The 14072-nt window shown below is 39.6% G+C and overlaps 1 protein-coding gene across 7 annotated transcripts; it reads left to right on the forward strand.

The window, feature by feature from the left end:
• The first annotated feature begins 711 nt into the window (after nucleotides 1–711).
• LOC307047492 (uncharacterized protein) lies at nucleotides 712–12575 on the forward strand. Of its 7 annotated transcripts, none has more exons than XR_013810447.1 (13): nucleotides 1024–1069; nucleotides 2715–2808; nucleotides 3293–3407; nucleotides 3590–3724; nucleotides 3920–4006; nucleotides 4382–4489; nucleotides 4831–4894; nucleotides 5160–5221; nucleotides 5566–5768; nucleotides 6192–6351; nucleotides 7134–7240; nucleotides 7482–10324; nucleotides 10416–12575. XR_013810447.1 is itself a non-coding variant. In XM_079694503.1 (12 exons), exons 2-12 carry the CDS (start codon nucleotides 2722–2724, stop codon nucleotides 7665–7667), a joined length of 1314 nt encoding a protein of 437 aa, XP_079550629.1. In that variant the 5' UTR covers nucleotides 1024–1069; nucleotides 2715–2721; the 3' UTR covers nucleotides 7668–10392. The 7 variants fall into 7 exon arrangements, 2 of the variants coding, with proteins under 2 accessions (XP_079550630.1, XP_079550629.1); XR_013810448.1 differs by having other exon boundaries at nucleotides 10419–12575; XR_013810444.1 differs by lacking the exon at nucleotides 3293–3407 and having other exon boundaries at nucleotides 712–1069.
• Nucleotides 12576–14072: the final 1497 nt, after the last annotated feature.

Below are 14072 nucleotides of genomic sequence, written 5' to 3' on the forward strand. Positions count from 1 at the left end.
AGAGCCAGTGCCCATCTGAGTCGGACGCGCTCCAAACTATTGGGAGACGCACGCCAAGTCTCCAGCTGCTGTCTTCCTACCAGATCCCTGGGTCACTCAGTATTGGAACACGCTGCGCTTAAGGAAGGGTGAGAAAAATAACTTCCCAGCTAACACGCCACGTTGCCACCACGTGGCCTAAAAGTGGTAGTTTGGTGGCACTGTGCACAACGTGGTAGCCACGTGGCCCCAACGTTGTGGTTCACCACAAGCACCCGTCTAAGTGTGCACAACGTGGTAGCCACGTGGCCCCAACGTTGTGGTTCACCACAAGCACCCGTCTAAGTGTGCACAACGTGGTAGCCACGTGGCCCCAACGTTGTGGTTCACCACAAGCACCCGTCTAAAAATACTGATTTGTTTAATGTTATAGATTTATTCATTTATTTCCTTTTTGTCAGAATATGAGTTTGAAGGATAGTAATTTGTGCAAAAAATATTACTTGGGTGGTTTTACAAAGAAAATACCACGTTGTGGCCACGTTGAAATATAACGTATAAATACCACGTTGTGGCCAGTGGCGTTTTCTCCTGGAGGCCAAGGGAAGGCAGGCTTCCCCTGTTTTTTCGGATTGTAGTTATAATTTTAATAAATAAATAAAAACACTTCGTTTAGTTTCGGAAATTCATTGTTGTGTGTTGCTGCCGGCCCGTCTCTCCTCCATTCTCATTGAGTATTTTACAAATAGTGAAACAGCGCCCCTCTAGATGTTATGGTGAAACAGTAGATTGCACTCTCTGTTGCGAGAGGAGGCCAGCCGAAATTTGCTTCCCTTGGTGAAAAAAAATGGAGGGATTGACCAATCAGATGAGGCTCACGTCATGTCCCTGCCAACCTGTGATTGGTCAGGGCCATGCCAAGGGAAGCCAGAGGCGGCTGGCTTCCCTTGCCTCACAATCCAATCAAATCGCATAAATTTAGTGGTGCAGTGACGCGTCCCAAAAAGCGGAAGTAAGCTGCGCTCGGTTTCCCTCGACAAAAAAGCAATGGGATTTCTCCATAGGATTTTGGAAAATAGCTCGAAAAAAGGTCAGTGGAAAACGAACCTGTTCGGTAAATGCACGTTTTGTTCAGTCGGATAATATCCACATGTCTACCCTACTTTTATAATTTTCGAATCATAAATCTAATCGATAGAAGATAGATAGCGTCACTGCACCACTCTCACCGCCGTTAGAAAGTAGCAAGCAACTGAAGCAAGTGCAATTATGGAGGGTGGAGATTTGGAGTATTTAATCAAAAATAATTGGACTAAACTTCCGCTGCAGCAGCAACAACAAATACAATCTGATGACAGGCCAATGCCCAAACTGGAGCCGTTTACAGCGAGGAACAAAGGAGCGAACCGGACGTAAAACGTTAAAGGTCTCCTGATTTAGTTTGTGAATGAATGCTTGTTAGAGTTTCGGCTGGAGAGTGCGTGCGGACCTGTCGGTCAGATAACAGGCGTGTGTAAGTCCTGCATCTGTATGATACAAATGTGTGTAAAATGATACCGGGCGCTGTAATCACTCATCTGGTTACGTTATTACATTGACCACCACACCCCCCCCACCCCAAAAGAAAGGACGTATTATTGGCTTCCCCTCATTTTTTCCCCACGCCACGCTACTGGTTGTGGCCACGTTGAAATATAACGTTTTCCTTTCCATGCAAGTGGGTGCACATACATATGATTTGTATGCAAATAGATGGAGTCTACTCTATTATGTAGTTGAATATTGTTCGTCCATTTGTTGCTGTTGATGTTTATAACTGTATATGCTCTCACCAGCCTAAGAATTCAACCAATCAAGGCAAATTTCGTTCGCGCCCTTTCTCAGTGTTCTGGATTTACCACTTCACATCCTGGTCGATCCATACGCATACAAATTATATAGTCCCTCAAATATCCATCTATTCTCCCAGAAGATGGGATGTATTTTGCAAAACAGACAGTTATTCGATCGTTTTTCCCAGTTCGACACCCTTTCCTGTCCCTCGATGCCCCCACTAGCGCTGGTTAAAATTAATGCCGTTCAGCGACCTACAAACGGTTAAACGGATCTGCGAAAACGAGGACACGCTGTCAATCTCTGGAAAGTTAGGCCTAAACCGCGTTTTTTTTATTCAAGTCAAGAACTTTCAATATATACTTGCAGGTAAGGAAGCCATCCTTTTTTAAAGTTTTGTAATTCGGGTCATGAACATATGGGGGAGTGTTCTATGCACAGCTCTCAGCATATTTTACACTTTTTCTGCCGAAATTAAGCAGGTGCCTTGTGGCCTCATGTGTGGCCTAATCTCGGACTCGGCCTCCATGTTGTTTTTTTCAGCAGGGCCGCTGGGCTGTGTGAACAAAGCTTACATTAAATCCGTGGGAGATCTATATCTGGTTGAGATATGTCCCGACTTTTCAATAGATAGCGACTACCCAGTTAATAGACGAACGTACTCTATGGGAATGTAAAGGAATTTACGACAGGCTGACCAGGTGCAAGCCTAATAGAGCTAGCCACGCGCGCCCACGCTGCGCCCAGCCCTCGTAACCGCCATTATCAGATTATAGTAGTTTAGTAGTATTTAGTTGTTCTGCATGGGTTATAGTTTATCCAAAGTATACCACAGATGATGTAGCAATTAAATATATGATAGTAAGCTTAGTGATAAACAGCTTTTGTGTCTTGGTCTTCAGGTAAAAGATGTCAGGCGAATTTGTTGTAGTAGAGTTTGTGGACGAGATGGCTGTTGAAGTCGTCCTCAAGTCATGGATACAGTCAACAAGAGATGTAAGTAAATACATGCATGTACTTGGAACATTGTCAAATATATGGGTTTGCAGCCGTTTGATAAAAAATGGAACTTAAAGCGTTTCACATATGTGGTTGGTTGGAGCGGTGGTGTCTAGGGGGCTTTTCTTCCCCCTTTAGAGGAATTTTGGCCCTTTTTCCACTGGTGGACGCACTTTTCCACTCCCTCCACACTCAGTGGAGGTGTACTAGTCAGGAGTCAAGGGGGGGGGGGGGGGGGGGGGGGGGGTGTTAGTGACATTTCGGTGACTGCGCCTTAAGCTTTTATCATCTTTACTATCTACAGGCCTCGTGAGACCACCCCTTGGGCCAAAAAAGTGGTCTCTTAAGAGAGGTCACTTCTCATAAGAGTTTCAATAACATGGGATGTATAGCCCTTGATCTCAATACAGGACCACTGTATATCACTACGCAATTCATTAAAACATTTTAACTACATTCAGTCGCTGCTGTTATATTTCAGCGTCTGTGTTGCTATTGGCCAGCAAGGGGTGGAGCCTCTTCAAAAGCCAGGAGAGGGGAGCTGCCTGACAAAGAGAAATGGAAGCTTTATGAAGTTAGGATATTTTCATTTGGAGGTAGGAAGCATTTAATATTTACAGTTTGAAACGTTAGATTAAGTACATAATTCATGCTAGTTTTGTGTACTAAGCGGGAACTGTAATAAATTGAAGTGAAAAAAGGAAACAGAATAACGTTAATTTTATTACCTTATCAGTATATCAGGTCTCTTAATATAACATATTGTTTCCAACTTCAGACACCTATGAGAAGGCTCAAGAAAGGGCGAGAAAGGCTGAGGATACCTCCAATGTAGAGACTGACACAGAAGAATGTCGACGGAAAACTAAGAAGCCTGCAAAGTTTCAGGTTTCAGAAACTGAAGATGCTGATGGTAAATACAGAGAATTGGGCATAAGAGTATATTTAAATATGTGACGACATAGATGGCTTCATAATTGCCACAAATTAATAGAAAAACAGTTCAACGGAATAAGAAATATTAACCCTTTCAGTTTTCTTTATTAAATGTCATTTAATGTGGTGCTTCACTTCACCTGTTAATCTTTATTAAATAATGTTAATACAGACGAAGAAGGGGAGATACTGGAGGCAAGTGACAGTGTCCCTGCTCTAGTTCTGGCCGAGCTACCAACACCTCCTCAACGGACAAATGGTAAATGAGGTTGGCACAAGGATCAAGTAGAGCTATATCCTCAACTGTTAATTTCAATTATTTTAGTTTCAACATGAAGCTTGAGTCACAAAAGGAAAAAAACAGCATTTGCTTGTATGCTAATTTTATTCCCAGGAGGTCCAACCTTTTCTTAAACACAGTATCTAACTGGCTAACTATGGGCTATTTTGACATATAGAACAATGATTACTTTTTGGTACAGACATTTATGCAGTACCAGGTAGATCAGTACCGGTAAATTGATATTTTGGGAGTATCTTCTTGCAGTGAAAATAAAGTATTGCTTTCATGTCCTAATGAAAAATGCATTAATAATGTTTTACCGATAACCGCACTCATTAAATTCTGTTTAAGGCTGTTCTGCACCGAGAGCGATATCACCAAGTACCAGTACCCCTTCCAGGTCTATTTCTGGGCATATAATCCAGTCTCCTGTGTGTCCTAACAGTGACACAAGATCAGGTATTTATTTCTATTGACATTGTGCATTTGTCTTCATATTTAAAAAAAAAACCTGTTTCGAGTAATGATATACATTGGTCCTCTTGAGAGACCACCCCATCTGCCAAGCCAAACCGATCTGTCATAAAGGGTGGTCTCTCATAAGAGGTTCAATAGCATGGGATGTGTAGCCATTGGTGCATGCTGTAGTGGTCTCCCAAGAGAGGTGGTCTTAAAATGAGGTCACTCAAAAGGGGCACCACTGTTTTCACTTTGCTCCATTTAGCCTTTCACTTTATATTAATTTAAATATTCTGATACAGACATTTATAAATTAATGACATTACTATCTCTGTATACAGTGATGACTTCAAGTGCACGACTGTCTGAGGATCATCGTGGAGGAAAGCAACCCTTCCATACCAGGTAAGGAATCTGAGGCTTTGTAGTTTTACCCAAGTAATTACTGAGAGTAGTACGTACATGTATATCTCATTGCTCACCATGATTGGTCTAGGCCATTCATTGGTACAGTCACCCTGTGCTAAAGCATTTAGACTAGTACATGTAGTACATTAGACCAATCTGATATTAAGCTGTAGCGAATCTCTGTTACTACTCATGCCATGTAATTATGGCTTACTGTTGGCATGTACTGCAGTGAAGTAATAATTTCATGTTATGTTTTCAGCACCCCCACAACACCCAGAGCTTCTACATCTGCTGCAATAAATCCTGAAAGTGAGCCGACAGGTAACAAAGCCTAATGTAACAGTTTTACTTCAAGAATATTTTTCAAAATTGTGATCCAGAAAATATTCAATTTTGATTTCTTCATTCTAAACATTGTGTTCTTTTGAGACAAATTGATTGATGATTATGGCATCCTTTTCGCATTTTTTTCTCATTCCATTTACGTTTAGCTTGGGATCTAGCACTTGCCGTTGCTTGAAATATGTGTTTAACTTCAACGCAACATGAAATGTAATGAATCATTTGTCGCAATTGCCTTAATGCATTATACATGTATGTGGGTGAATAGATGCAAATTCTAAGCATAGTATTTAAAAATGTGGAATTGTGTTATCTTGCTACAGGATTCCAGAGCAGGATGCTGATGCGTATGCAAAACCTTGAAGAGTCACAGGGGGAAATCCTTAGAATGCTGCTCTTCTTGACAAGTGCCAGCAGAGCAGCAGGAGAGGAGTTGGACGATGTACTACCAGACCCTGTCAGCAGTACTGAGGAGCTGGATAGGCTTTGTGAGAGGCTTACAGATAAGGCCTTCAAGAGACAATTGGTATGTTCCATTGTGAAAGAAAAACTTATTTTGTTAAGAATCGCTTACATTTTATGAAGAAGTAACTCCATCTTCCAAAGAGACAGATAGGCAGACACCAAGACAGACAGACAGGCAGGCAGGCAGGCACACATACAGACAGGTATACAGACAGATAGGCAGACAGACAGGCAGGCACACAGACAGCTAAACAGGCAGGAAGACAGACAGTCAGGCAGACAGGCACCTAAGCAGGCAGCAGGCAGGCAGGCATAGATAGATAGATAGATAGATAGATAGACATAATTGGGACCACTGAATTATTTCAAAACTGTAGTAGTTATATTCAATGCTGCCTTTGTTATATATATCTGACAATTTAGCATTTTCACTTGGATGTACTAAAGGGTTTTTTACTAAGAAAACTAATTATCTACATTGCAGACATGCTATATGACTTCCTTGGGTGGCCACAACATCGGAGACACCATCCGGAGGATGCTCTCCAAGTTGGGAACCAATGCCTTATGGTCAACGTATAGCCTCAAGGGAAAGAAGGGCAAGAACGCGTTGATTGACCTGTCGGTCACCAAGGTCCTCATCAGTAAGTGTTTAAGTCATAAATGGCATGCAATTGCTTCTTCAGTATTTTATGAAGCTCGCCTGATGCACTCCAGAGATACTCAATATAACATGTTGATTATCATTTATTATAACCGAAACGACCATTTTGGGGATGTTATGTTTCATGTGCATGAGTGGGTACGTGTCTGGGTCTGCATCTTCGTTAGTGGATCTTTCATAAACTATGTGACATTCTAATTTACTTATTTGTATGAGTATTGGTCATCCATGGGCCAAGAACCCTCATGATTTTGGTGCTGATTCTATTTTTATATCTTTATTGTTGTGGCCATCTTGGATTTTCTTAATTTTCTCCGGGGTTTGGCCATACTACCGCGTAAATTTTTCAGCTGTTCATGGGGGGTAATCATCTCGGTTAGCGATAATGGTCCCAGGTGGGTGATAATGGGGGATATTGATCCTACATCGGTGCTAATGGGGATATTGGTCCCAAGTGCGAGATACTGGTCCCCAGTGGGTGATCATGATAATGAGGGAAATGGTTCAGCAAGAAACCCATTTGTCTGGCCATCTTGAATATTTGGTGCCAGTAAAGATTTGGGGGATGTATCCTGTGTTCGTCTGTGAATACCATTCTAATTACAAATATTAACATATAAAACTGCCTTAGGATTATTTAGTTTAGATTTGTGAGGAATAGTTGTTTTAGTGTTAATTCTTTGACCTGTACATATACTTGTTACTCTTCCTTTCTTCCGTGCATTGCTTGGGGTTAGCAGTTTGGTGCTACTTTTCCTACAGGAGCATGCTTGAAAAACCATCCTAAAGCCAAGGCTTCCGAGGTGGAGGAGCAACTGTCCGAAAATCTCAAATATGCACCGAAGAAAAAAGGAGGGCCAAAATACAAGGTGATAGTGGATTCTAGTGACTTACTTAAATATTTGGTCCATCTCTCCAAATGTCTGTCAATAAAGCATTTACATATCACATACATTTTCCACTTTGACATATAGTATGTGTCATCAGTACTTAAATCTTTGCATTCTCACAAAGTTAGTTATCATTATCACTACTCATCAATTAGGAACAATTAAGGATTTTATTTTCTAATATACCATGTATTCCCTAATGTGCGTTCTTGCTTTTTAGGAACCTGCTGCAAAGAGAAGGAAGTGCGTCGCATCTGCAGTCGATACAGATACAGATTCAGATGAACATTTCACATATTATGCCTTTTCATTGGTGCACGGACGTTTCGGCCAACGGACGTTTTGGCCAGGTATATTTGTCGGGGCGGACGTTTCGGCCAGCTTGTACAAAAAATATAATAACTGAATAAATAAATATTTTATTTCATTTAAATTCACCTACGTAGTAGATACATGTTACTGCCATTCATATATATAATAACTGAATAAATACATATAGCGCCACCAACGTAAATGTTCATTTAGTCTACAAGGTCTCGTTTCGAAAGCCACAAATGTTCAGCTGGCCAGCTATTATTGTATTACCTTGGACAATGTTTTATCTATTGTTAGGTTATTTCCTTGAGGTACTTAGAAAGTATTTTAGGTAAACCTGTTATGCCTTCATATAAAGAGATTGCAATTGATATCATTTATATCCCTCTTTGTGTTACTACATTTGACCATGGCTTCATTATGTTCTTTTGTTCAGGAACATACAAATTAAACTGGTTACTTATACACCTTAAGTTTGCAGAGAATATTTAAATTTCCATAATTGTAGAAATATGATAAAAAATATCATTCTACTGTCTACATGTCCTAAAATTAATTATGGGTTTATGGAATTTCTTATTGATATATATCTATCTGTCAATTTGAATCATGTCATGTATTATGCATTTGAACCATTGAAATGCAAATAAAATTGTCTAAGAAGTGTATTATTAAAATTTGAGTTGTGTTGATTACTTTGACATAATTAAAGCTAATCGAAAGAAAATATAATTGCAAATAGAAAGTGGTCTAAAGGTGGTGTGAACGTTACATTTCAACGTTACATTTCAATGTGGTGACCACGTTATTTCAACCATACAAAATCACGTGGCCTCCACGTAAATTGCCACGTTGTCACAACAACAGCATCACGTGGCTGTAACGTGGCAGCCACGTGCAATTGTTAGCTGGGTTTTAACTCCTCTCGGTCTGAGGTGTTCCTGACCGAGAGCGGACCTATAATCATTTTAACTCGGGCCATGTCTTGGCAGGCTGTCACTGGTTAAATTAACAAAGGGAGTATGGAGTGCAAATAGTGCCACTCGTCATTTGCCCACCAGTGCCAGTGACTGTTCCATTTTTACTCCTTAGCGGCCAGTGAGTGGGAGAGCATGTTCATTGTGTGATGTGTGTAGTGCTTTCTTTAAATAGACGTTTCATGTGTGTAGTGACTCCCTGATAGAAGTGCCATGTGTGTAGTGATTCCCTAATAGAAGTGCCATGTGTTTGCGTTATTTGCATGCTTTTGTGGTCTTTTACTGTTAGTTGTACTATTGATAGTCCCTCCGGCCAGCAGTGGGTGGGGTAGAGCAGTAACAGCCTGTATGACGGGGTGGTCTATAGGCACTGCATTACTTGGCTTTGATACATTTCCATGTGAGAAGCTTTGCTGATATGATCCCTTATTGTTAACTTAATTTATAATAAAGATCATATTGTGTTACCTGATATCTGCCTGCTCCTCGTTTGTGGGTTAATTGAGGGATTCAAAGAACTGGGTGCCAGCAAGTGGGCCATTACATAGAGGGCTCACTCGCGACACTTACGGTGCTTATTAAGCATTTTAAAACATATGTGGTAAGTTGCCAAAGTGCTTTGTTTTGAACGTTCATCAGTATTATAATCAGTGATATACATAGTGATAGATGTTAAGGACTAATGTTTATAATAAATACATCCCAGCTAGCGGGGAACGTTCTCACAACTTTGGCTAATGTTACCTATAGGTTCTAATAAGGTTTTAAAGAAACTTTTTAATCTGATGTTCACATAACCTTTTTAGGATGTTTATTATTTCGAATAATGTTCCTATAAGGTTTAAGGTTAACTAAGACATAACGTTTTAACTGCAACATTCAGAGGATGTTTTGAGGATGTTATTGAGGCCTGAGATGACAGAGCATTTTTTTATAAAATGTTCCTTTCATTTGATAAGTCAACAAAGGTGGAACGTTTTGCCTCCAACATTCTAAGGATGTGTTTTGGACGTTGTTGGGGTAACACATTAAAGATGTTCTTTTATAGAACATTCCCTCAATGTTACATGATAACCAAAGAAGAACATTTTGAAAGCAACATTTGGATAATGTTTTCAGGGGGTTATTATTTTTTTTATAAAATGTTCCTGTGATGTAGTGCGCTTTAAAAAACAAAGTTGTTGCATTTGTTTGAAAAGGATGTTTAAAAGAAATCTGATGTCACCACATTTTCCTTTTTAGAAAAAAACAAGCAAGTAATTCATGATATTGCATGTTTGCGTAGGCATGTCTGAGTTCCCAGCTAGACATTGTTGGTTCTAAAAACATTTTGAGAATGTTACCATTCATTGTTCTAGGAATGGTTTCATCGAGAAGTTTTATTTTGGTTCCTAGAATGTACTTCTGAAAGGTATGATAACGTTCTCTAAACACATTATTAAAATGTTTGGTGTTAACATTGTTTGAACATTATACCCCAAGTGTCTTTGTTGTTTATGCACATATCTCTATTGTCATATGGATCGAATAACACTTAGCAAACCAAAGACAGACATATAGAAGAACGGACCGACTATCACTGCCCGTCCCTGAAACCCCTGTTAGTGTTTGTATGTGTTTGTTTCTACTGTGTGTCTCTCTCTCTGCCTGCTGGTCTGCTCTACACGGCTGGGAGCAATCTCCAGTCAACCACACCTGCAACCTGCTCGTCAGCCACACTATGAAAACCTGCAGCCTGCACTCATTCCCTGCCGGATTGTTGCCGTGAACGGTTTGTTGCGTGCCGCTCTAGCTTTTTACCAGCATATTCTTTGACAACTTTGCCTGCTTTTGCCTCACACTGATTTTTGTGTCTCTCCCAGAAGGAATCCAAGGCCTTCCACACTCCCAAGACCAGCCAGGCCTCTCTACCCACCCTGGAACAACTGTTTCCCACTGCCGCCATAACCAACCCCCACTCCCAGCTCCCCTTTTCTAATAAGCAAATGTTACTTTCACCAGCTGATTCCATAGTATATGGTTACCATAGAACATTTGCATAATTTCTTTAACATAAACCATGTTATCCTTCTCTAAAATAATAACATTCTGGCAACATTAAAAATCTAACTTGCAGCTGAAAATGTTTTAAGAACAGTAGGGCATAATGTTCTAACAATGTTATCAAAAACATTTTAAGAATGTTTTTAGAGATCGTTATCCTACCTTTCAGAAGAACATTCTGGGAACCAAAATAAAAGCTTCTGCTGAAAACGTTTTAAGAATAGTAGGGCATAATGTTCTAACAATATTTTCAAAAACATTTTAAGAAGGTTATCACCAAACATTTTAAGAATGTTTTTAGAGAGCTTTATTCTACCTTTCAGAAGAACATTCTGGGAACCAAACAAAAACTTCCCGCTGAAAACGTTTTAAGAATAGGAGGGCATAATGTTCCAACAATGTTATCACCAAACATTTTAAGAATGTTTTTAGAGAACGTTATCCTACCTTTCAGAAGAACGTTCTGGGAACCAAACAAAAACTTCCCGCTGAAAACCTTCCTAGAACAATGACTGTAACATTCTCAGAATGTTTTTAGAACCAAAGATTTTTAGCTGGGGTGGAAGATTTTTTCCGGTTGTGTATTTTCAAATTCTAGCGCACTCGAGCTGGTTTCTCCAAAATTACCTACCCCACCTTTAATGACACCTGGTTATACACAAATGTGTTTATTTTGAATACTTCAAGCATACAAGTATATTTTGAAGACATCAACATGTGTTTATATTGAGAGCAGTAAAGGGCAAGGATAATTTTGTTTTGTGCCAATTGTTAATACATTCTGGCAAGACCCGCCAAACGAGCAGTAAAAGGAATTCTCTGCTCATAATTTCTCCTGTTTTACAGGAATATCATCTGTCATCGCGCCCTGCATAGCGGGGCCTGTTACACTACCACTGGCTCAAATTATTAAAAACAACGATCTATGCTATCATATTTATGCAGACGACACCCAGATTTATTTAAAAATTACACCAGGAGACTATTCTCCGATTAGAACACTGAGCAATTGCATTGAGCACATCAACGACTGGATGACTCAGAACTTTCTCCAATTGAACAAACTAAAAACTGAGATCATTGTTTTTGGAGCAAAGAAGTAAAAGTAATCGCAGAGCTTCAGTTGGCAGACTACAAAACAACTAATAAATCTAGGTGTAGTGATGGATTCAGACCTGAATTTTAACAGTTATATTTTAACAGTTATTAAATCTGCATACTATCACCTGAAGAACATATTGAGGATTAAAAAACTAATGTCGCAACAGGACTTAGAAAAGCTTGTCCATGCTTTCATCTTCAGTAGACTCGACTACTGCAATAGTGTATTCACAAAACAATCCATCAGAAAGCTACAGCTGACACAGAACGCTGCTGCTCGAGTCCTCACTAACATTAAAAGAGTGGATCACATCAGTCCGGTTCTGAAATCTTTACACTGGCTTCCAGTCGGCCAAATAATTGATTTTAAAGTTCTATTGCTTGTTTTTAAATCGCTAAATGGTTTAGGACCAAAGTATATCAACGATCTCCTGCATAATTATGAACCATCAAGGTGTCCCAGGTCTTCTGGAATGGGCCTGCTCTCGGTTCAGAGAGTAAGAACAAAACATGGAGAAGCGGCGTTTAGCTATTATGCCACAACAATCTGGAACAAACTACCTGAATGTCTAAAAAACTCTTATTATTTTCAAATCGAGACTGAAAACATTTCTTTTTACCGCTGCTTTTAATTGAACTGCTTTTAATTGAACTGCTCATATTCACACTGCAGTTTGCTTTTTATTCATGTATTGTATAACTGTTGTGTTTATCTTATTATCTTTGCCTTGTAATGCCTGCTGTAAAATGCCATTATATACAGTAATGTGTTTTTACTGTATTTATTCTTAAATTTATTTTATTTTATTTTGTAAAGCACTTTGAATTGTTGCGTACTGAATTGTGTTATATAAATAAACTTGCCTTGCTACACTTTACTGGTGGAACGGAAACATAAAAAAAACTTTAATTAATTTTGTATAAAAGTTACAACTTTGGTTCCCTGTAGCTGAGCTATTGGTATATTTTCAACCTGCCGCTGCCCCCAAGTGGCCAATGAAAACTGAATGAATGGAGTTTCAGGCTTTATGAATAATGTAAAGCCTCTTCACTGAGTGTGTTGTGTCTCTCAGCTGCCTGTAGTCTTTAACCTCATTGTGCTGGACTCTCAGACATGTTCACACAGAAGCTCTGCTAGTGAGCATCCGCCAACATACAGCTTTCAGACGACCTCAACATTATGTTCACCTGCGTAACAACAGTATGCATTTGACAAATTAAAGTTTGTGGATTATATTTACTTTGAAATAATTATTTATTTGGACAACACATGATTCTCACCTTCGCTTCAGTTTGCCCGCTTTGTCTCTGCCTGCTGCTACTCCTTTTTACTAAACACACTATAAAGGCACAATAACAGTAGCAGTTTAAATTGATTCACCTGAGCAGGAGCGGCAACTGTACTGTATTGCTGGATTGGAAAAAAAAGGACCTTGTTATTTTTCCTCCCTTCTGAAATACATGATATTTCTTGTAACACAACACTTGAAACACTGCAGAAGGGAACATTACAATTTGAGGATAAGTGTGAAAGAACATCACCACACTCCGCTAGTTGGTACAGAAAGTCCAAAAGCATCTGTTTGAGTTTGTCGAATTTAACAGAAGTTCCGCGTGCTCAACAGTTTATCACGGGAGGTCAGAGTCGGAGTGATAGTATATCTAACACACTTAAACTGGCTCTATTAAATGTCAGGTCTTTAGCCGGTAAATCATTTTTAATCAATGATTTTATCACCAAGCACAATCTGGATTTTATGTTTTTAACTGAAACTTTGTTAGACCAAAACAACAGCACAGCTGTTCTTATCGAATCAACCCCTCCCAACTTTAGTTTTATGAGTCAGGCAAGACTGCATAAGAAAGGGGGTGGAGCAGCTATTTTGTTTAATGATTTATTTCAATGCAAGTAGTTAGCTGCTATCATCAGGAATCCCAGGTGTAAATCACTTCCTGATTAGATGCTGATATAGTGAAAACTATAGGCTGTGGGTGCTAACACTGGGGACCAGTGATCACCTTCATCATCAGTGTATTATCATATCTTCCCATGCAGACACAGCTCTCTTGCCTGGCTGATAACTGGAGGGGAAGAGCAGGAGTGTGCCAACAATAGCGGAAACTTTTAATGAGCCTATATACAGATTCTAATTCAAACTCACAGCCAGGTGGGAACATTACACAATACAGAGTCAAGACACACACACAAATACACTTTAACAATGCAGCGCTATTTTTGCACCTTTTATTCCCTGAAGCAGGGGTGAGGTAGACACACACATGTACAGGTGAATTCCTATCTTGCGCAAACTGATGAACAATAGCGGCTTGCAATTATTCAGAAATGTCATTAACACATTATGCCTGTGCAAAAG

This window comes from Notothenia rossii (assembly GCF_949606895.1).
Source record: "Notothenia rossii genome assembly, chromosome: 1".
NCBI lineage: Eukaryota > Metazoa > Chordata > Actinopteri > Perciformes > Nototheniidae > Notothenia > Notothenia rossii.